This window comes from Equus caballus, chromosome 18 (genome assembly GCF_041296265.1).
Source record: "Equus caballus isolate H_3958 breed thoroughbred chromosome 18, TB-T2T, whole genome shotgun sequence".
NCBI lineage: Eukaryota > Metazoa > Chordata > Mammalia > Perissodactyla > Equidae > Equus > Equus caballus.
This window is the reverse complement of record NC_091701.1, coordinates 80,677,229-80,700,508: the sequence shown is the minus strand read 5'-3', so window position 1 is coordinate 80,700,508 and position 23,280 is coordinate 80,677,229. Positions and strand designations below refer to the sequence as shown.

The window sequence follows — 23,280 nt, the reverse complement described above, 5'->3', positions numbered from 1 at the left end:
ACAATTAATAAGATAATTTTAGCAATCACACGACACACACCTTTCACACGTAAACATTTGTGAAGTGGGGATGGCTCCACATAAAAGTTCACAGTTAACGTGGTGTGCTCTTGTTTTTGCTCTTTCCCTGAAAAGCTGTTATTAAGTTTACTGTGTGTTTAACAACTATGTTGACTTATATTTCAGGAAAGACAGTGATGTCTGTATGCTATATGCTAGAATGCAGGTACCACAAGGCAGACACAGTGTCTGTTTGCTCTCTGCTATATCCCCCAGCACCCTAACAGAGCTTGGATTATAACAGGCACCCAATAAATATTTTTTAAATAATAAACACTTATAGAGAAATCACTAGTTAATTTAAATCTTTAAATAACAAAAGTTACACATATTATGTCAACTTTTTCCTTCTTCTTCTTTTTTTTTTTTGGTGAGGAAGATTGGCCCTGAGCTACCATCTGTTGCCAATCCTCTTCTTTTTGCTTAAGGACGATTGTTGCTGAGCTAACATCTGTGGCAATCTTCCTCTATTTTGTATGTGGGATGCCACCACAGCGTGGCTTGATGAGCAGTGTGTAGGTCCACACCCAGGATCTGAACTTATGAATCCCAGGCCGCTGAAGCAGAGTGCACAAACTTAACCACTGCATCACCAGGTTAGCCCTGCCAACTTTTAAGAAACAGCAAAAATTTCAGAAGTCATTGTCCTAGACTACAAGAGCATAAAAATTATACATTAACGATAAAACTTTAAATGGAAAAAACCTAAATCCTTAGAAATTAAAATAATGATCATATAAATCACTCTTGGTCAAAGGAGAAATAAAATCTTTAATTTCAGAATACCTAGAAAAAAATAAGAAGATAATATTAACACACTAACACTTTGGAAGTACACGAAAACTAAATTCAATAGCAAACTCATTGCCTTAAATTATATTGTTATTAAACACGATTAAAAGGTAACTGAAATAAAGAAGCTAAATAATTAACTAAGCTAAATCATTAGAAAAATTTGCTTTCTTCCTTTTCGAGGAAAGAGAAATAATGTTAATGCAGTAAAATAAGTGTATTAGAACAGCAAAATAGAATTATTAAATATATTACATGACCAAACCCATAAAATATACTATAGGGTTGAAAAATCTCAATGAAGTAAATAATTTTATAGAAAAAAGATAGCGAATTTCCAAAATTCAGTAAAGGAGGAAATATTTTCTTTTCCAAAGATCTCCATCTACATGAAAAATTGCAAAAGGTGTCAAAAAATTACCCACAAAAAAGCCTCAGACTAGATGGTTTTATGGATGAGTTATTTAAAATCTTGATAAAGAGATGATTCCTGCACTATGGAAATTGTTACAAAGCATAGAAACAGACGAAAAGCTACTCAAATCATTTTACAAAGGTAATGTAGCCCTTCTATGTAAAACTGCTAAAGTTAGGAAAAAAAAATCTTGGATATCAATTTTACTTACAAATACAGACACAAAATCCCAAATGAAATACTAGCAATCTGTGCCCAGCTCTCCCTTAAAAGAAAAAACAGACAGCGTGTGAGTGTAGTTTACTTTTTCGCAAGTGTAAGGGCCACTCAATATTAGAAACTCTATGAGTATAAATCATGACATTAACAGAAAAAGAAGGAAAATAACAGGAGCATCTTGATAGACGTTTAAAGGCCATTTGAAAAAAACTAATAAAAATCTCTGATTTGTTTACACAAGAATAAAAGCTTCTTTTTCTCTAAAGTACCACAAAGTTAAGAGACTGTTGACAAAGCTGGAAAAAATTCTGAATGATATTTGACAGTAAAGGCATAATATTCCTTCCACATCAAGAACATTTACAACCCAGAAGCAAAAAAGGAAAACATTGTAATAGAAAAAATGAAAAATTCAGAAAAAAGAGAACTATACATGGACAATAAACACATGAAAAGCTCAGTCTCAGTTGTAATTTTATAAAAACAAAGTATCTGCTATTAAACTGGTAAAAAATGAAAACACTCAGTTTTAATAGGGCTGCTATGAAACTTGTGTGAAACAGACCACTAATATTTGTTGATTGTATTAATGAATATGCTGCTGAGGAGAATATAAATTTGCCAACTTCTCCAGGGGCAAGGTGGGTAATTTTCACAAATTTAAAAGAATTTTTATAGTCTTATATTAAATGATTAATACATTTTATTTATTTACGATAAAGAAATAATGTAAGGATTCAAAGATTTATGTATTTATTTATTTATTTTTTAATAAAGCAGTTTTTTTTTTTTTTTAAGATTTTATTTTTTCTTTTTTCTCCCCAAAGCCCCCCAGTACATAGTTGTATATTCTTCGTTGTGGGTCCTAGTTGTGGCATGTGGGACGCTGCCTCAGCGTGGTTTGATGAGCAGTGCCATGTCCGTGCCCAGGATTCGAACCAACGAAACACTGGGCCGCCTGCAGCGGAGCGCGCGAACTTAACCACTCGGCCACGGGGCCAGCCCCTGTATTTATTTATTTTGCTGAGGAAGATTCGCCCTGAGCTAACATCCGTGCCAATCTTCCCCTATTTTGTATGTGGGTCGCCACCACAGCATGGCCTCTGACGAGCGGTATAGATCTGCGCCTGGGAACTGAACCCGGGCCACCAAAGTGGAGCACACCACACTTAACTGATAGCCACAGAGCTGGCCCCGTAAAGATTTATTTATGAGGCTAATTATTACATCATTAGTTATGATAAATGATGAAAATAACTTAAACGTCCAACAGTGATAAAGTGATTAATCAATTATTGAATATCTTCTCTAGAAAATACTGTGCATTAAACATTAAATTCATACTTTTGAGGATTATTTAATAGCATGAGAAACGCTCACAGTATAATAGAAGTGAAAAAAGTAGCTTAAGCAGCAGCATATCCAGTAGGATCTCAATTTAATTACTACACATGATATGCATGTATGTGTGTGTTTATATAAAAGAAAACACTCCAAAACATAGACAGTGTTCATTTACTGTGTGGTCAGATAGCAGACGATTTAAATTTTAACACTTTTACCAATTATCTAAATTTTTTACAGTGAGCATGTATTATATTTATAATTAAAAAATTTAAATGTAAAATGTAAAAACAGTAATTTCAGGAAAATAAGAAAGACTAGAGTATGCCAACTATATCTACCTGACCTTTAAAATGCTTCTGGCTATAGAACTATAACCTGTTTTAATATGTTTATTTAAGAGCTACATAAACCATCAGCTGCTAGACTAAAAATAATTAAAATATGTGCAAATTGCGTACATATCTATCTATATATCAATTTGCGTATATCTACATTGATATATGGACATAACCAACAAAAGCAAACTCTCTGACACTCATCAGGTGTTACAGATAGGATGTATTCCACAACATTTATCAAAAGAGTTTTTGAGCCTCTAGTCTGAAACAAATAACATGTTGAGTTCTTATAAATGAAACGTCAAACCAACCAGATACAGAACTTAAAGTCTAGACTAGAGTTTTTCAACCTTTAAAAGTCATAACCCATAGGAAGAAACACAATTTTTATTATGGCACAGCACCTGTGTGTATGTGTGCACACACTGTCTATGAAACAAAAATGTCACCAACCAGGACTTCTATTTACCACCTGCCATGCCCTTTCATATATTCTATTCTATTCGAAATCTTTAAAAACGTCCATTGTGACTGACTAATTGATTTTACGCTCATCTAATAAGTTGTGACACACAGTTTGGAAAACTACCCCCTGGGGCAGGTCTCAGTCAGTAACTGTGACAGATACGATGCACGAAAGCACAGATCCTCGGAGGTGGAGACGAGAGAAAAGCCTCATCATGATAAAAGCCACTTTGCATTTGCTGAGAAATGACACAGGGCACGTGGAGCAGGTTTCTCGGAGGCCGGTGCCCTGAACACAGACAGAGGAGAGGCCAAACCCACCGGGGAGATGTCGCAGCGCTAAAAGCAAATCTACGTAATGAATTCTTGGTTAGCCTCTTTTCTACGCCTCTGTTGATGAATTTTTTCTTGTATAACTATTCCTAAACATCTCATTCTATTAGGAATTATGCTTCCTGTCTGCCTTTCCCACCAGATATGAGCTCCTTATTCACTCTTGATCCTCAGAATCCAGTAAATTTCTGGCACAAAGATGCCACCAAATAAAAGTCTAAGGAATTAACTAACAAACGAAAGTATGGCAGAGCAACCACAGGCTTGGAAATGTTCTTCATTCCTGGGACCAAAGTGACACAACAGTAGTGAAAATGGGTTCATTCTTTCCTTCACTGGTGACAGGACATTAACGGGTTTTCTCCTTATTTTGGAGATAAAATCTTCAAGAAAGTTAGGAAAGTCATAAGAGCTTCTAATTGGGAAGGTATTCAAATTTCTGATAAATTTATCAACCAATTAAGTGAAAATATTGAATAGTTGTGACAAAATGTCATTTGTTTCCTGTCTGCTTGTCATCTTTTTTATTCCTCCATCTTCAGGTATTTAAAGATTGGATTTTTTTAACTTTACCTATATGTAATTATATGCACAGAAAGGAGAAAGTTATCCACTTTCTGAAATTGGGGAACTTAAAAACAGTTCTAGAGCCACTCATAAACCACAAGCTCCTAAAGCCCACAGCATGTTTTTCCCAATCACCTACTTCAGCGCTGTGTTAAAAGATTTCCTCCCGCCATCATTCGCATTAACTGGGAGACCACAGTTCCCTCCTCCGGAATGTGAGGCTCTGGTTCCCTATAACCACACGCACACAGGGCACGCTGCTGCTGAAGTGCTGTCTGCCCATTTAAACCTGGAAAATCCCTGGAAAGGGAATTGCATGGAAAACAGAAAACCTGGTCCACACTAAATAGAGGAAGAAAGGAAAAGTAGCTGATGTGTATAAAAATTACAACTAAAATGGGGTTGCTGTTCAGAAACAATCAGGGACTCTGGCGATTAGCGATGATGGGAAAACAAAACTGAAAAATGGAGGTCTCTCTGCGTGCTTTGGGGGTGTCCATTATCACAGGGAGCCAGAAGTTCATTAGAGGAAAGACATCAGATCATGATGGGGAAAGTCATTCTTACACGACATTTCCTACTATTTCTCTAAAGGAGAAACTTCAAAACATTAATATCTTCACACACACCCCCTCCCTTCCCCATCAGGTTTTCCTTCTCAGCTCGTAAGCATTGATGCAATTGTTGGGCTTGATGTACACTTGTGTATAAATTGCTAAGCATTCCGTGAAGGAATAAACCCACAAAGAAAAGACGGCAGAGACCCTATTTCCCTGCTGTGCTGCTGTGGCTTTGCTGCTCAGGGCACGGAGCCACGCAGGGGATAGGCTGAGCGAGAGATGACATGGAATAAGCCAGATCATTTGAAGAAAACTTCATGGAGATAAACCCAAGGACGCCATTACTTTAGGCAAGTCTTATCTTGAAAACAGAAAAGAAACTATTTCTCAATTGTCTATAATAACAACATTATACCCTTTCTTTTTAGATGATTTACTTGAATAAACGGAAATTTTCCCATCAGCCTCGCCGAAGTCCGTGGTGTCGGCGTTTGCTCTTCGTCATATGCACTCTGAAAACTAGCACTGTGATTTCAAGGCTCAGAATGAAACACAGAGGAACTAACGAGATGCCTGAGAGGACTGTAAAGTCACAGCCTCCAGAATGGGTCATTACAGCTGTATTAAAAGTGGTCCTTCTTCTTGTGGAGAATGGCAGTTCCAGGACTGCTGTAGTGATTACTGTCATTTTAAGGTTTTCTTTGTTCCCGTGTTCTTCCTGCTTGTTCCAGAGGAGAGCTTTCTGTGAGTTTTCTTTTCCCATCATAACATCAGACTAGTTACCACTTAATAAGAACCAAATGATGTGAAATTTTAGAATGATTCTGAGTCTAGAATTTCCTTAAACTGAGGGAACAAGATGGCCTCTGCAGCGGCCAGATTGGTTAATTCGTCAGGAAGATGTGCAAAAGGATCTGAACATGGCTTACACGGAGTTTTAATTGTCATCAAGTTTAAGTGACACACATGTCATAAATGCCAGTTAAGTGGATTTTCATATCTTCTACTCCAAACATCTTCATTTTTAAAATTTCGCACCCAAAGTTTATTTCAGGACTTTTGAGCTCTGCTGAAATAAAACATATCCAACTGATTTCAAACAGCTTTGAGAACCATTTAGGAAATCTGGAATTCATAGGAGTCTCTGCTATGGTTTTTCCTATATTACATAAAATGGTCATTTCTCCCATTGCAGTAGAAGAAAAGAATGTGATTATGGTAGAAGGTGGAATTTTAGGTTTTAACCATGATCCAACACAAACGGCTGTGGTTTGGGGGAACTTAACCTTTTCTAAACTCAACATCCTGAGCTGGAATTAATTGCTTATAAGAAGCAGAAAGAGTTCTTTTTTCCCTCTAATATAAGTAGAGCGTAGGGTTTTTTTTGACATATTATGGAAAAATAATGTGGTTCTGAACTTTCTTTTTCTGCTTTTTGGTATTTAGGTTTGGGTTTCAGTCAGAGATAGGCTAACTTATTTGATTACAGCATAAAAAGAATGATTTCACTTTGACTTTTACAGAGAACTGATGAAACAAGACCAAAATCTGGTTTTGGTTCAATACTATTGGGTTACAAAGCAAATTAAGAGTGATAACTAAAGGGTAGTTCATCGGAGAAATAGTGTTTACAGTGCTTCTAAGTGAATACTCAGAGATTCCTTTCTTCCTGATATCTCATGTACAAAAAGTATCCACCCAGCTCCACTGGAGGCCCCCTCTCCTTCTGTTTCCACCAGCACTGAGCACAACTGGAATAGCAGCCTTGCTAAGAACGTGTGACTATGGTGCAAAGTCTTAGAACCTTAATTTTCTCATCTGCAAACAGGATTAAAGATACTTACGTCATGGTGTTGTCTGGGATAATTTATATAAGATACTGACACAGTATCAGGTAGAGTCAGCACTGAGTAAATGATGCCACTGTTGTCATTAATCTAGATGTAGTATAATTTATTGAGAAAATCATTTGCATACATTCTCTCTGTATTGCCCTCTCTCTCCTGTTTTAAGTCCTGAACGAGATCCTGGGATTTCTTTGCTTCAGGGTTTTTGCAGGGAGGAAAACCCAAGCTTCTAACTTCCCTCTGCATTTTGGTCTTTGATTTTCGCACAAGCTCATTAGAGAGATGAGGTGGCCCCCGGCGGCAGGCAGAGAGGAGCGCACTTTGCAAGGAAGAGTTTGTGTGTGGGAGACAGGGAAACAGATACTGACCTTTCGACCAAAGGACTTTGCCAAAAGGGCCTTTCAACCAGGCCTGACAGCCACCACCTGAAGGGACCGTGGGCACCTCGGTGGTGACCAGCGAGAGCCCACGTAGCTGGCCTCATCCGTGCTCTGTGTGCTGCGTGATGACCCAGGACTTGGAATAACCAAAGAGCATCAGCTCCGATAATGACTAATATGGGATGGCTGTCTGGCTAACAGAATTTATTATTTCTAAACACCTCACTATGTGTACCATTAAAAACGCCTCCCATTTATTGAACTTCCCACCTGCCAGACACTATTCTAAGCGCTTTGCACGTAATAATCATTTAATTGTCACAATACTCCCATGAAATAGTACTATCATCCCAATTTTAGGTTAAATCAATGGCCCAAACCCACCTAGTTCGTAAGCGATGTTGCCTGGATGTGAATGTAAGCAGTCAGATTTCCAGGTTCACACTCTCACGCTTTGTGCTAAAACTCTTCCCATACCTGTTACGTGGTTAGGTCTAAACTTCAGGACATCAGTGGGTTTAGAAAGATGCAGTGGGGGGCTGGCCCAGTGACGCAGCGGTTAAGTTTGCACATTCTGCTTCGGTGGCCCGGGTTTCACTGGCCCACATCGCAGGTGCGGTCATGGCACCGCTTGGCACGCCATGCTGTGGTAGGCATCCCACGTATAAAGTAGAGGAAGATGGGCACAGATGTTAGCTCAGGGCCAGGCTTCCTCAGCAAAAGAGGAGGACTGGCAGTAGTTAGCTCAGGGCTGATCTTCCTCAAAAAAAAAAAAAGAAAGACGTGGTGGGAAGACAGGAGTGGTGTGGAGGGGCTGTCTTCAGGGCAGATTTTCAGACAGTGCTGTCCACGTTAGTTGCGGCAGCCAGCCAGGGGCCACAGAGGGCAGACTGAGAAACAAAAGGCTTCCTTTAGGGGAAGGGGGGGCTGGTTTGGGGGAGCAATCAGTGCCCCTCTCAGCATCAGGTCACTGCCCACAGGAAGTGAGTCAGACGGGGGACGTGGGGAAACTCAGCTCCGCACACAAAAGAGAAGCCCTGCAGAAACTCTGGGCAGTGGGGCCTCTCACGGGTGCGAAGGACCTTTATGGCTCAGATTATTCGGCCCCCAAAGTGTAGCGGGGATGAGCTACTGAGAGAAGCGTAACTTTGAGGGAGGATGGGGAAGGGGGGAAATTGCCTCCTGAGCACTTTGGGGGTGAAGGTGGGTGCAGTGATGGGGAGGCAGGGGCGAGGCGGGCCAGGAAACCTGGGGAGGCACTCCCAAAGACTGACAGACAACAAGGGGCTAGGGCTCGTCTCAAAAGTGTGTCCAGGAAAGAGGCAAGAAGGGAACTTGCTGTTCCTGCCCCTCAGCCGGCTCCTGCTCCACCTCCCGGGCTCCTGCTCTCTGGTTAGCACAGGGCGTTGGATTTTAGTGCACTTTTGTAGGCTGGTCTGGGACCCTACAACCAATATATTCTTTTTCCTGTGGGAAAACCATTCCCAGTTGCAAATTGCCAATTTCTAAATGGGTGTCCGAAACAGTTTATTTCTATGTCGGGCATCGCCTGTAAACATGTTAGTTCCTTTCAAAATGATTGACACTATGCTTAAAAGCTAGAAATTCACTCATGTGATCTTCTCCCCTATAGCTAATACGTCAGCATGTTCCTGTGGAAGTCACACTGAAGTATAAACGGATTAAAACTACCAACCAAAAAAAAAAAAATCTTCCATTCATTTTGGCCACTTCTTTCCTTGAATTTTCACGAGCTCCTGAAATCTAGGTGAGCAAGTCTGAACTCTTCAAGTGCTGTTGGCTATTTCACCAACATCAAGTTCAACCAAACTTCAAAATCCACCTAATTCATAGACACAGTGGGTTTTCTTCTCCTGTTCTCTCTGCCTTGGTACCTGTTCTGCTCCTCAGTTTGGTGGTTTTAGGAAATCCAGGGAAACACTAATCTGTCGTTGGAGGGACGCATTGCGAAGGAACTGCGGGTGGGGCTCAAGAGGGCTCATCAGCTGAGCAGGGGCTGGTTACTGCGTGGGAGGGCCGAACGAGAAGTTTCTGGATGCATGCACTTGATGGCTCTGACTCTTGACCTCATCCCATCTTTTGAAGCTTCTAAGAATAGAATATGTCCTTTTTTTAAAAATTGAGATATAATTTACATATAGCATTGTATTAGTTTTAGGTGTACAACATAATGATTTGATACACGAATATAGAATATGTTCTCGTCACAAAGGAACAACCCAGGAGGACAGAGCTAGAGTAATTCTGCCCAAAGAAAGAGTCACTTTGGTCCTTACAAAGGATCCTATTGCCTCTCCCTGGGGCAAATTCCTAGGTCTGGGGTGAATCAAAATGTCACTTGCCTATCTAAATAAGTGGCCAGAGGTCTGGTAATTTCTCATGAATAACTCAGTGAAGCCATCTGGGTTCCTGCAAGAGCTCTAACATACTGGAGCAGTAGACAAAAATCAATCTTCTTTCTCCTTTTACCTAGCCAACCACGGCAGCAAGTTTAGGAGTGATAAAAGACCTGATCCTTCTAATGATAAACACGAAAACACAAAGGGGAAGGTCTTTTCTAGCTCTTTCCTTGAAAATCTAAGCAGATGAAGGAAGTTTTTACATCATCACTAGAACTAGAAGCTGTAGCAGACATCTTCTAATCGTGCCCAGCATCCGTTTTCCCTCCCCTGTGAACAGCACCCTTATTCTCCTTGGGGGACCACCTCCTCGCCTGTGCTCTTCACGGAACTTGGGTAGGCCTCATGCTACTTTCTGGCTCCAGGGGTGGCCTTGTGACCTAGTTCTGTCCAGTCAAGGTACTGTGCATCTTTCTGGCCATCGGAGTTCCGAAGTGGACACGCGACCCAGGCTGAGTCAATAAGCTGCCGAGTATCGCATCAAACATCAGTTGTAGGTCTTCCTGGATGTACTGGGAGGAAATGATCTCTTTCTAAAGAGTCATTGGGTTAGAGCTGTTGATGGCTCTCTTACCACCATATAGGGGAGCCCCCTGGGAATGGTGCCTATGAAGAAAATAACAAAGCGGAGAGGTGGAGAAAGATAGATTTCTAATGGCCTGTCTGGAGGAGCTGGTTCCAGCTTTGCCTGAAGTCAGATGTGCCTATGGATTTTATATAAGCTGACAAAATTTCTTTCTTTTCCTTGGGCCAGTTTGAATTAGGTTTCTGTTCTTTGCAATTTAAGAGTCATTGACTAATCCAGAATTATTTATCAATGCCCTTAGTTTTTATCAGATGACTTTAAGGACCAGAGAAGGAAAATACAGACAAGTCTCAATTCTTATATTGGACCACTGGATAGCAGGAGCTCTTTTCTCTTATCCCTCAGGTTTAGAAAATCACCTTCTGATGGTTTTCTCACTCCTGTGGCTATTACACAATCCATCTTAAATCTCTTTCTTAAGATGGCTAGCATGATCTCAGCATCGTGTTCTCCCTTTCCTCTGATGGCAGAACTCACCAGATGTGTCTTTCATTGTCCAGACAGCTTTATCAGGCACAATTGCTGAATTCGTTCCTGGACCATCTTCATAACAGGGTGAAAAAATCTTCTAGAATGTTTGCATTTACTCATCCAACTATCTCCTTTGTTCTGACCATCACCTACCTGAACCCAACCCCTTTGCCGGAAAGATACAGTACAATGTCTCTCATGACACTGGAAACCAGCGTACCTCCTTCCCAGTCACGTATTTACAAACCCCTTTTATAGATAAACACTATTCTAATTTAGCCAGAAAGTTAAAAGAGGAGGGGAGTATGAGATATGCCATGTAGCTCTCGAAAAAAGACAATAATAAAGGTGGTAAAATTTTTAGAAAACTCCAGAGTCATCTCATTTCCGAAATTACTTATAAGATATTCATGCTGCTGTTAAATAAGCAGATAATCTTTATCTGCTAATAAAAAAAACCCCAGCCTGTTGCCAGAGGACTGTGACAGTCTTAACAAGTTTTACAGAAACAAAATACCAGCAGATAACAGGTATTATGTTTTCTTTTGGCAAATATTAACGCTTCGCAGCTAGAAGATCTTGCTTACTTAATTAGGACTATAAAAACCCGCCAGGCCGTTCCCTTGCAGCCATGGAAATTCTGTCAACTTGCTCTTTACAGCTTTTCAGAGCCTAGATGGGAAAACAGCTACAAACCAGACAGGCTGAAAAGATTTTTAAGGTCTCATGTCCGCATGTACAAACCTCACAGTCTGTGTGTGTTCATTTATTTTAACACAAATGAAGTGAATATACCAGGAGCTCCTTTGGGAAAAAGAAAAACACCAAATTTGAGAGAAAAAGAACAAAATATGTCAGCTGAGGCAACCCCCCAAACGGTCTTCATAGCTTTCCCAGTACCCCTCAGTGCCACCCTGCCTCCAACAGAATTCTCTGCTCTCTCTGAGCTCATTTCGAAGCTAGCACCTCTCCTCACTACAGCATTTCTCACAGACATTCTTGTCCTTTTTTTTTTTTTTTGGCTTAGATATCTGTATTCCTGGCTAGACTGTGAGTTCCTCCAAGGTAGAGATAATATTATATCCTTGTTACCAGCACCTGGCCTACTCTAAGACCGAGCACATATTTGTTAAAGTTGAATAGGAGACACAGAGAAAAGAGAACAATGTGAGAGCAAGTGAGAACCCAAGAAAGCAAGAAGTCTTTAGCTCCGAGCCATGGGGCAGGTGGGGCACTGGTAGAGAACTGCCCTCAAGATGGCCTGAAAAGTTCTAGAAAGTCTAAGGCGGGCCAAAGAAAGGATAGTAGTCCCATTGACAAAAATATATTTTCTCTTAAAAAATAATCATAGATTGTAATAATCTTTCAAGTGATTGCTTTCATCATTTTGGCCTTGAAGACTTGTGAGCATTCTTACGTTCTTTCTGGCCTAATTTAAAACCAGTTAAAAGGGAGTTATTAAGTAACTTGTCTTCCTAATTTCCTTCTCGATAATTCCAAAGTTCCACAGGGGAGCGTGCCTCCAGGGAACACTTGTCAGGCCTCTCAAGCTCAGGTACTGGACTTGGGGAGTTCCGAGTCCATGAGAGTATTTTTTGATGATGCTGGTCCATGTAACGATGTGGCCAGAGAAGAGGAGCTACTTTGGTGCTTACTGAAGTGATAGGAACCAATGCCGTATTTTTAGAATTGTGGCCCAGAAACCTTGAGGACCCCCCAGAGAAGCAACTGTGGGCCCTCTCTTGGGCTCCCTCGCTCCTCTCATCAAGCAGGTTTTAACAAGTGCCCTCAGCGATGCCGAAGACCAGCCTGATCCAGGAGCCAGAGTCTCATAAAAGCTGCCTTGTTGGGTCTGGCTGACTGACAGGAATGAAATGTTAACTTTCTCAACTTGCTTTCCTAGAGCTTTCCAAAAGCAGCAAAACAATGGTGCAATTTCTCAGGCTGACGCCGGACAAAAGATACGAGTGTTTTCCCTTGGCTTGGGGAGAGGACGGGAAAGGATGCTGAGATTCTAATCCCTGTTTGGAGCATCTCAGCCATCACACAGAGCTCCTCTTTTATGGCGGTACATTTCCCAAGCATCCCTCTGGGAAGCCTTAGTTCCCAACTGTCTGGGAAACGTAAAATCAGTCACTTTTGGCAAAGCTCATCACACCCGACCATGGGAAACACAAATTAAAACAGAGATACTTCTTTGCTCACTAGGTCGTCTGGTTACACATTTGCTTGACATGAAAATCAAATCATTAAGATGGGGGGACCTGAGTGTATAGTTATGTAGCTCAGGTTTGGGGAAGGTCAGAAGAAACTTTAAGACTCATGCAGATTAGGCATTTTCATCCTTTCAGCTTGATGTGAGGAGATCGTGTAAAATAAGGTCAAAACAACCAAGCCTGCTTCATCTAACATTACTGGTCATACTTTGCTCATAGGAATTCATGGTGGTGTTGAGACAGAGGCCTTTTCAAAGCGTGGATGTGGTGTTCCGTTTGGGTTGTGGTGGAAACAACTTCCGTTTATTTTATTGCTTGTTTGTTTGACGGAGGGAGCAGAGTCTTACGTATGTATAGTCTGTCATCAAAGTCAGCAAGTTGATCATGATTAAGTTTGAAATGAAGTGAATTGTCATCTAAACTGTTATTGTGTGGAAATCATTCTCCTGTGTTACTGAAAATTTAAGTGACCAGTTGCCCCATCACTGTCAGTGTCATTCTGTTTAACCCTAACATCTGTGATAACACCAACCAGTAGCTGTTTGTTCTGGTCTGTAGCCACAGGATGCCTGTCTCTGGAAGGCCGTTGGAGACCGCCAACCCTTACTGCGCATTTCTGATGGGTGTTTTTAAACTCCATCACATGAGGAAGACTCTCCTAGGCCAACGCCTCTCAGTGGCTCTGCACAGCAGTGGTGGATGCTGACGCTGACTTTCAAACATGAGGAAAAGTGCTGGGTGCCGTGCCCGAGATGCCACAGCACTGTCCTGAAAACGAGAGGGATCAGCTCGGTCGCTGGACTCGCTGTCCCAGCCCTGAGCTTGTGAGCGTAAGCACGAGCGAAAATCAGGAAAGGAAACTTCCCTTTAATAGAGTTGTTTTTCCAAAGAGCTGGTGTCTGGGGTGGCCACCAGGAGTAAGAGAGTTCCCTACGTGGTTCTCAAAACAGCACAAAAACTGGGAGGAGGCACTGATCCTCAGAGAGGGTGAGGGCTGACTCCCCACAGGACACTCCTGTGGCCGTGTACAGCTCTGCTCCGGGAATGACATCAGTAACGAGAGCTGACGTTTATTGCCACCAGTTCAGTGTCAGCACCATTCTAAGCATGTGACGTGCACTTTTAACCCAACTCTACGCACCTTGCTCTGGGGCGTTCTTGTGGGTGCTCAAGAGTTAGGTCTGTTTTGTAGGTACAGCCTTTGCCTTCTTGAAAAAGACAAGAGTATGAATCATGCCACCCAGAAAAAAAGAGAAAGTCTCTTTAGAGACCACAGTATTCTTTTCTATTCCCGAATGTCGAAGGATTTGGCAGAGAGAAACCTCTAATACAAAAATGGCCCTTACCTCAAAACAAAAATGATCTCAGTGAGCTGGTAAGATCAGCAAAATGGGAATGGTTCAGATGCAATATACAAACAATTGATATCTCTGAAGATAACCCTTCTGAAATTTATTTCTAATAACCATTTTCCAAAGGAGCAATGGCTTGTATTGCACGGTCGGTTAGTGCTTGCCCAGATGTCTGAGGCCCAAGAGGTGGGGGGCGAGGATTAAGGCTCAGTAGACGATGACAAAGATTCCTTGTCCTATTTACCACAGCTAACATCTGCTCCACCCCAACAAGCTGGTATATGAGTCCAACGGGGAGTAAATATGAGAGCAGTTAAAACGAACTAGTGCACGTTAGTCTGGTTTGATTTATGTAAACAACTTCTGCGGGAGAAGATGGCTGTGCTTCAGGTAGTGTTCACATCTATGAAACCCAAGGAGCCTAAATATAACTGGATACGTATAGAACATTCTCGGCCATGTTCCTCTGCTCTAAACCATCTCAGGAAACGTCAGTTGAGTGACTGGAGTCAGCACGGGCTTACCCAGTGAAGGTCATAATCGGACGGCCTTGCTCTTCCGTCGTCCTCCTCGTAGGAAGCGAAGCCCTCCCTCCGAGCCTGGTAGTACTCCTTCCGCAACTTCTGGATGCGGTCAGCGCTTCCGCTGGCGGGACGGCCACTAAGGGACACAACCAAACCAGTCACACAGCGAACATTATCCCGGACACTCGCTTCTTGGTCTTCTTATTCAAGGAGCTGACCTCCAAATTTGGAAGATTCAATAACGTCATTCAAAGATGCTAGGAAAACTGTGAAATCAGTAATAAAAATGAACAAATAATGGTCCTTATGTGCACACCATTAGCTCCAGCGGTCAAAGCATCTGACTTGGGGCTAATAAACGCCATTTGAGTGAGAAGGTGAGATAAGGTCCTGGTCTCTTAGAGCAATTAAAGGAGCTACCACTTTTTCTTAGAGTGAGATCCGCAGAGTTTGGTTAAATTTTAATGTGGGTATCTCATTTTCTTAAGTAACTGTTGCCTATTTGAGACCAGTCGTTTGACTTGAATGTTGGATGGGACACAGAGTTGGCATGTGCCAGGGTTCACGTCAGTGACATTCATGAATTTTTGGAGTGGGGGCGGGGTATAGGTCAATATACGGGTACAGCCATGGCGTACGGAGAGAAAAGAAGGTGGAAGCCATGCCAAGAAGTAAAAAGAAAAAGAAAGAGCTGGTGGTAGTAGAATGTGGCACCTTGGTTAATGTCCAAGGTTCTCTTCTCTCTACTTCAGCCCCTTCTTCCTCTCAGGAACTACCGCTTCTCCAGCGACCCATCCTCCCAACCCCAAACTGGTCAGCCAGTGGCTGCCTCTTAGCTGGTACAGCCGTGTGCTGCATGACGTTCTGGTCAACAATGGACCACGTATGCGATGGTGGTCCCATAAACTTAGTCCCACATAGCCTAGGTTTGTAGCAGGCTGTACCGTCTAGGTTTGTGTAAGTGCACTCTATGATGTTCACACAACGACGAAATCTCCTAATGACGCATTTCTCAGAACGTGTCCCTGTCGTCACCATCATCTCAACAGAACCAACGCCATGTGAGACACCTCAGAGCCAAGAAACGAGGAGAACGACAGGCAGGTGTCCACAGCTGTGTGCCTTCCTTAGTGCCCCCGAGGCATAACCGATGCCCCATCGTGCCAGACGTTCAGCCAAGACCTGGGAAAGCAAACACGAACCGCTCACAGTGCTTGTCTGCGAAAAGCACACGGTCTGGAAGGTAGGCGACTGAAAGGGGTCAAAAGACTGCCACCCACTGTGACAGGTGTGACAGCAGAGGTCTGCATGGGGGTTGTGGGAACGCAAACTGCTTAAACTCTGACAGAGTGAGAGCAGACCACAGAAGAAGATCATGGGAGGCTCCCTAGAGGAGGTGACACTTTAGATGAGTCACGAAGGATGCTGGGCAAGTGAGATGGGGAAATTCCAGGGAGAGCGAGGGGAACTGCAAAGGCCCGAGATGAGAAAGCATCTTGCTCCAGGGAACACAGGTCAGTCAGCTGGGGCAAGCAGTGGTCCTCGGCTCCTTTTGTCTTGCCCGCCACACACCTCAGGGGACATATCCCTCCCTCATTTAGGAAGCAGATTAGAATAAACGTGAGTGCTGGTGACTTTAGAGATGTTTTGAATTTACTCTAATAAATGACGAAAGTACATCACTTGCGAATGTCGGTACTTTAACTCAACTCCTGACATGTTATTAACCATAACGACGCTCCTGTCTCACGGGCACTGCTCTGTTGCACAGGGTACATGGGAGGGAGCAAGGAAGGGACGGGTGAGAAAGGCAGGTAGGGGCCCCTTGTGGAAAGCTTACCACGCCAAGCAGATGCCTGACTATTACAGCTGTGTGTCAAGTTTAAAGGAAGTATCTGATAAAATGAGATATCAGAGGGCAATGGAAAGAGGTCATCCACTATTTTTTAAAACGTTAAAAAATTATACTTGCAAACTATAAAAAGAAAATGAGGAGGAAACATCTTTTGGAGGGAAAGCATTCTTCCCAAAAGAGATTGCAGTTAATTGAAAGCAGGACCACGTGTCCATGTCTCAGATCCAGCTACAAAGTGAGCCCAGGCCCTGGGCCCCTGCATGCTCTGACGCCAAGGAGCTGACGCCTTTGATCAAGAAAAGACAAACCTGTATGGTTCACATACCTTTACTTTTCTTCAATGTGTATTTAAGAACTCTCAAAATAGTCTCTCTTTCTTTACTATACTTCTTTTAAAAATAAAAGTTTATCTCCAGCACTTGAAAAAGATTACAATAAGAAAGAAAAGGAAGGCCTGAGATGCTTTTCTGAACAACGAGAAGTGGGGAAAAAGCACAGCTCGGTTCTGAGCAGCTGCCTTGCTCCCGAGTGCTCTGAGCTGACCATGGTTCTTGCATCCAGCAGGCGGGCCTCTGCCGACTACGTGAGCGCATGAGCAGCTCAAACTCACCAGATGAGTTCAATCAATGCAGTGCAAACATCGCATACATAATCTATTAGTTTATCCGAAGAAACTGAAGCACTGAATTCAAGCAGAATGAAGTCATCGGTAATAAAGAAAAAAAAAACCTGATAAGGCACTGTTTTAAAAAAAAGCCCACAATTTTCCTACATTTGTGGTTGGAAAAAAAAATCATACTCAGACTGTAAACTATTCTTCCATATGCCTATAAATACATAAATTCAAAAATATGGGTTTGATCAGATTTCAGTTCTCAAATAGAGGGAATGGGGCAAGAATACAAAATCAGCTGTTTAGGATTCAGAAAATCCCTATGGCTGACAGGGACTATTTACCCAGAAAAGAAATCTGGCCTCAGAGAAAAAACAGGAAAAAACTCCAGAAAGTCATGGATCATCTAAGTGCAAACACGCTGCATCTTCCCCCTCCTGTGAATATTGTAAAGAAGACATGGGACACCACGCAAACCTTCCATGACAACCCCACACCACCTCTCAACATTGCCTCTTCTTTTTTTCTCTCTAATCTCATTCTACTTTCAGTACCTATATCAGATTTTTTCCCAAGTGGGTGTTTTATATAATAAAATTAGGAATAGAAAATTCTGTTTTCATTTGTCAGCTCTTCTCTGCAGATAATACACATGAGTTTACCATCAAATCAATAAAAATGATAAACACAGCTATTGTAAACAAAGCAGTTAATTGACTCCATTTTGTGTTGAAGGTGTAGAAATTTGAAGAGGAACATAAAAATACCTTCGTCAAAATAGCAGCAGTACTCGTAATGGTTACAATTTATAGAACCCTTACATAGTAAATATATCGATACAGACTTTTACTTAGTCCACTTTCTGCCCAGAGCAGACATCACTAATCAATTTCAGCGTTCTTCCCCAGCAATCCTAGACATGGCCTGAGAATCCTTCTCAACGGAGAACTTCATAAAGCCACTGCTCATCCACAGGAGCTGGCACTTAAGTTTATTTTTAATTCCTGTGTAGCAGGTGCTATAAACATCTCAAAACATCAAATGAATATTGAATGATCGGTTTATCGTTCTGCTCAATAGAGATGAGGAGTCTCGGGCTCACCACTAGGAGATGAGAGAGAAGGTCTGTCTGACTTCAGAGACTACTCTCTCCCCCGTCGCGTACTACCTTCCAACCCGCGTCTCCTCCTTCATCTGATTTATATCTTAGACACTGGGTCCTCTAGCAACCTATTGGGCCAGAATGAAAGCTAACACTAGCCTTTAGGACAGACCTTCCGAGGACTCCTGTTTTCCTTCCTCAATTTACATGTTATCTTTTCCATTTTTCTGGCTTTACAGAATTTGGCAGCAGAGATTCTAAGGAATCTCTTGCCTGATACCTTCAGAAGTGACATCGGATTATGAAGTAACTGAAATACTCTTGCAACCATATAAGATCAGGCAAAGCATCAATAACCCATCTCCAAGTTGCTAGTTAGAAAAAGAGGCTTTCTGTATTATTCATTCTCTGCATAAAGTAAAGGTTAACCGTTCTTACAAAAAAAGTTCCTATTATATACTGCTGTATCCACATGCAGGTGGTTAACGCCACTCCCACACTTTCAATGTGCTGAAATTTTATCTTAAATTAATTCAAGCAGTGTAACAAAACAGATTTATACTGTAGCGATTTCTTGTAAATTATACTGCCTACGTCTTTAAGGCAGATGCATAGTCGAGCAGGCTCTTCTTACATTTCAGAGCTGGGCAGAGTTTAAAGCTGTGGTGGAGTTCAGGAACCATGTCATTTTCTTCATAGCCACCTGTAGTAATACCTTCCCAGATGCAATAAAGATCACAGGAAGGCATTATCTGCTCCTCTGGAATCTAACCTTATCCTTCCTAGTTCATAATTACCTCACTTGAAGTACATTTTAGACTGAGTATTCATTTGTGCCTGCCATTGTCTCCTCCCACGACTACAGCAGGTTGGAGAAAGGAAACTCACATTGATTAAGCTCCTCTGATGCCCTAAGTATAATACTCACGTAATCCTCAATCAAATTTGTGAGGTTGACATTGTTATTGACATTTCACAGACGAGTCTACTGAGGCTCAGAAAGTTAAGTAGCCCAAGCAGTGAATGGTGGACCAGGAGTTGACTGGAGTGACTTCAAACCTGTGTTACTTCTATCACATTGTGCTGCCTTGAGAGAAAGGCAGTAACGGGCAGCAGCCCCTTTGCAGCAGCAGCACTGGCATTTCCAGGGAGAGGGAATCTACCAGAGCACACTTACAGCCCTACCTTTGATATTCTTTTATTTGCACAGATCTTTGCAATAAAAATAGAAGTAGCCAAAGCAATAGAAATACATGCAATGAAGTCTATATCCATTAAAGAATGATGCTGGAGCAATTGCAGACTGAGATTTCTGGGTAATTAATATTACATCTCTAACAGGCTTATGTGGGAAACTGGTATAAAACTGAATGGGGTGCAAAAGAGAATCAACATATGACAGAGATCCCACATGAAAGAGAAAGAAACTCTGCATCAGGCGCAGACGGCAGCACGGGCTGCTCCTGGTGAAGTTCCTCACCGACTGCCTGAGAGGGAGCTGGTCCCTGCGGACGAGCCATTGCTGGATTTGCGAATTAATCTGCGCTGACCTTGTGTGTGTGCCTAGGTGGGCATGTCCATGGATACGTGCACCCTAACCATGATTAAATTGCATGTAGTTAATTCCAAAGACCTGTGTCATTTTCATAGAGCCTCGAGACATGTTGCTCTTCATTCTGAAAGAGAAGCGTTTGCCTTTGGTGAGTCCAGACCTCATTTGCAGGTCCAGCCCAGAGTCCAGATTCGGTGATGCGGTTAAGAATGGAACCTGAGCAGGAATATTCTTGCCTGGATGTGATGATCCTCACAAACTCACTGAATAAAACTATTTAAATTAGGTGAATCTATGTCAACAATAGTCAGTAGAATGGGGAATGTTTTCATGTTTGGGGTTCGATAGATTATTTTTTATGAAGTTACTGTAAAAATGTTATTTTGATCCTTCCATAACATTTTAAATTGTATAAATATGGCGGTAATCTTTCTATACTTACAAAAGGGTGGAATCTTAAAGGTTTTCTCAAAAAGGGTTAGCCTCTCGAAAGAGACCTTTGCACCCTTTAAGAATACCAAGATGCTATTCTTTTTCTGCCCCTTCCATGGGAAGCTTGTTTTTATCTTTTTGCATTTTAAGGACCTAAAAATCATCATAGTTTTAAACTTCAAATTTAGCAGTACCATATTTCTGCCTTAGAAAACAGGACATTGTTTTTCTCAAAGTGGGAACAGAGCTGTCACAGTACCTGAGATTCTGTAGCATTCACACTCTTCATAACATAAGTGTAATAAAATCTAAGTGTCTATATGCAAGCTTATCTAACTAACTTTACTTTAAATTCCAAAGTAGGTTCTGGAAAAGAATATTCAGCTGAAGACAGATAGTCATGGACACACTGTTACTTATTTTCCGCTGGTAATAAAGATTTCTGTCAAATAAAAATTTTGAGAGATTCTTATAAATGCACTCAGGACCATTAATTCAAAAGCATTTTGAAGATTTACAGAAACTATAGCCCAACAGCACTTACACTAATACTCTACAGATTTAACATTCCATAATGAAAATACATTTATATAGTGTGCCTATATAAACTAAAGGAGATTTAATAATAAATAATGGCTTTTATGCGGCTTAATTCTACAGAGTTCTTCAAATGATATTTTAGTCCTGAACAGTTCTGAAAATTATCCAGGGTAAATATTCAGTGAAAATTATCATTATGTAAATTCTCTATCTTCCCCCTGCTCCCAATCTCTTATAAAGAATATCTGTTTTTTCAATGCTACATTGACAAATAAGATTTTTCATGGTTTAGTCCAGTGAAATTTTGGGACCCATGGCTGACTACTCATGAACAACATTTGGGAATCCTTCTGATTTCTTCCCAAATTCACCAGCACTATTTATGATGGTGGCCCCCATCACAAATTATTCAATTATTTTTGCTAAAATGTTTCTCCAGATAACAAGAATATGACTTTCCTCATATGGACATTTAATTTCTATCAGATATAAGTTATCTTGTCCATTAAAACAATTGCCCTAAATTAAGAACTCTCTGCTTACTATTACTGCCTAAAAAGTCCTATGTTAAAAGTAAGGAGTTTGGGGGCTGGCCACATGGCCAAGTGGTTAAAGTTCTGTGCACTCTGCTTTGGCAGCCTAGGTTCTCAGGTTTGGATCCCAGGCGTGGACCCACTCCACTCGTCAGCCATACTGTGGAGGCACCCCACATACAAAGTGGAGGAAGACTGGCCCAGATGTTAGCTCAGGGCTAATCTTCTTCAAGCAGAAAAAAGAGGAAGATTGGCAATGGATGTTAGCTCAGGGCAAATCTTCCTCACACACACACAAAAAGTAATGAGTTTAGACAAAGGGTGAATAATAATATTAACAAACAGAACAAATTTTCCATATCTAGAATCTCCCTTTATTTCTAGGACTTTTTTCAATCATCTCTGACATTATACTTCTTCTTAGTAAGTGAAGAAACAATGCTTAGACATCTTAAGAGAATATTCAAGTCACATAGAAGATTGGTGGCTGAATCTGCGGAAAAAACTATGCTCTATGCTAATACATAACTTTGAAAAGTATGTTTTTGTATAAATTTTTAAGGGTTTAACAAAATTATTCCTTACGTCAGGATCCTGTAGGGAAGCTGAAGAAGTGGTCCAGAGAAGTTGATAGGCCAGTAGGGTCAGAAACAAGAAAACCCACAAAGTGCAATGATGTGTTAGCTCAGCCTGTAGTCCTGAACATGGTCCTTCTCCCCACCGTCCTGATGCTGCCTATGGCATTTTGCCCTCAGACACAGCAACCTGACAAGGTGACTCGGCTTACCTGGGCTCCTGACTTTGCCCTGGCTACCTGGGTCTGACCTTTTGTCTTTCTCAACATGATTCCTGCTTTCAGCATCTGCTTCCTTTGAGATCCTTGCCTTGGTATTTCCATCCCTATCTTGGTGAACTGACCCTCTGACTCCTATAGCTTGAAGATTTGTCCTGGAAATCTTAACTCCAGACTGGACCTTAACCCCAATGAATCAAGCCTTAGGGGAAGTAAAGGCCCCCTCCCCTTGGCAATTTGATTGCATAATGGTAAGCATTTCCACCCACACCATGAACCATGGCTGCCATTTACCATTGAAAGTAATCTCACTGATGCACGAAGGGCAACTTTCTCCCATGTGATTGATTGTTCTGACTGTGAATCTCACCAGATCAATGTCATCTGCTCTTCTGATAAAAGGCATCAGTTCTTTCTCTGCTCTTTATCACTTGAGACAATGCGAGGCCCCTCTCTAATCAGAGCATCTTGCTTCTCTATCTACATTTCTAGCAAAGGTGGAAATTCCTTAGGAGTGACACTGACAGTATTATTCACAATTCAACAACACAAGTTATTATTCACAGCTTCAACTCACCATTATGAGCCTCTAACACATAATTGCATTATTCTGATACTGTACAATGACCTCCTGGCTGTGTTCTAATTTCAGAAGCTGGTTTTGCCATTAGTCATAAAATATCCCTTTGAGTTATTTGTATTTTGAATAGTATTCTGATATATTTCCTCCAACACAGTGCAGTGTTTTTGAGCCTTAAGTAATTTACACAAATACTGGACACATTCAAAGTTATGTATAAGCATATGATACATATTGTCTTGGGACATTTTGCCAATTTTATTAACAATACAAAGAATGTGGGGGTCACAGAAGGAATTTATCCAGTGTTTCATATGGTAAATTTCATTTCTTAAGAAAGATTTTAAAATATAGTTGAAAAGTTCACACTGGATGGCAGCAAAATTAG

The 23,280-nt window shown here is 41.4% G+C and overlaps 1 protein-coding gene across 13 annotated transcripts in view; it reads right to left on the bottom strand.

The window, feature by feature from the left end:
• The window catches only part of PARD3B (par-3 family cell polarity regulator beta), a 921,213-nt gene that overhangs the window by 78,844 nt on the left and 819,089 nt on the right, over positions 1-23,280 (bottom strand). For 11 of the 13 annotated variants that reach the window (XM_023622589.2, XM_005601746.4, XM_023622594.2 and 8 more), the window contains one exon: positions 14,893-15,028. The exons of the other annotated variants lie outside the window; for them this stretch is intronic. In XM_023622589.2, coding sequence (XP_023478357.2) covers positions 14,893-15,028 — 136 coding nt within the window. The remainder of the gene's footprint in view (positions 1-14,892; positions 15,029-23,280) is intronic. 13 annotated transcript variants of the gene reach the window in all.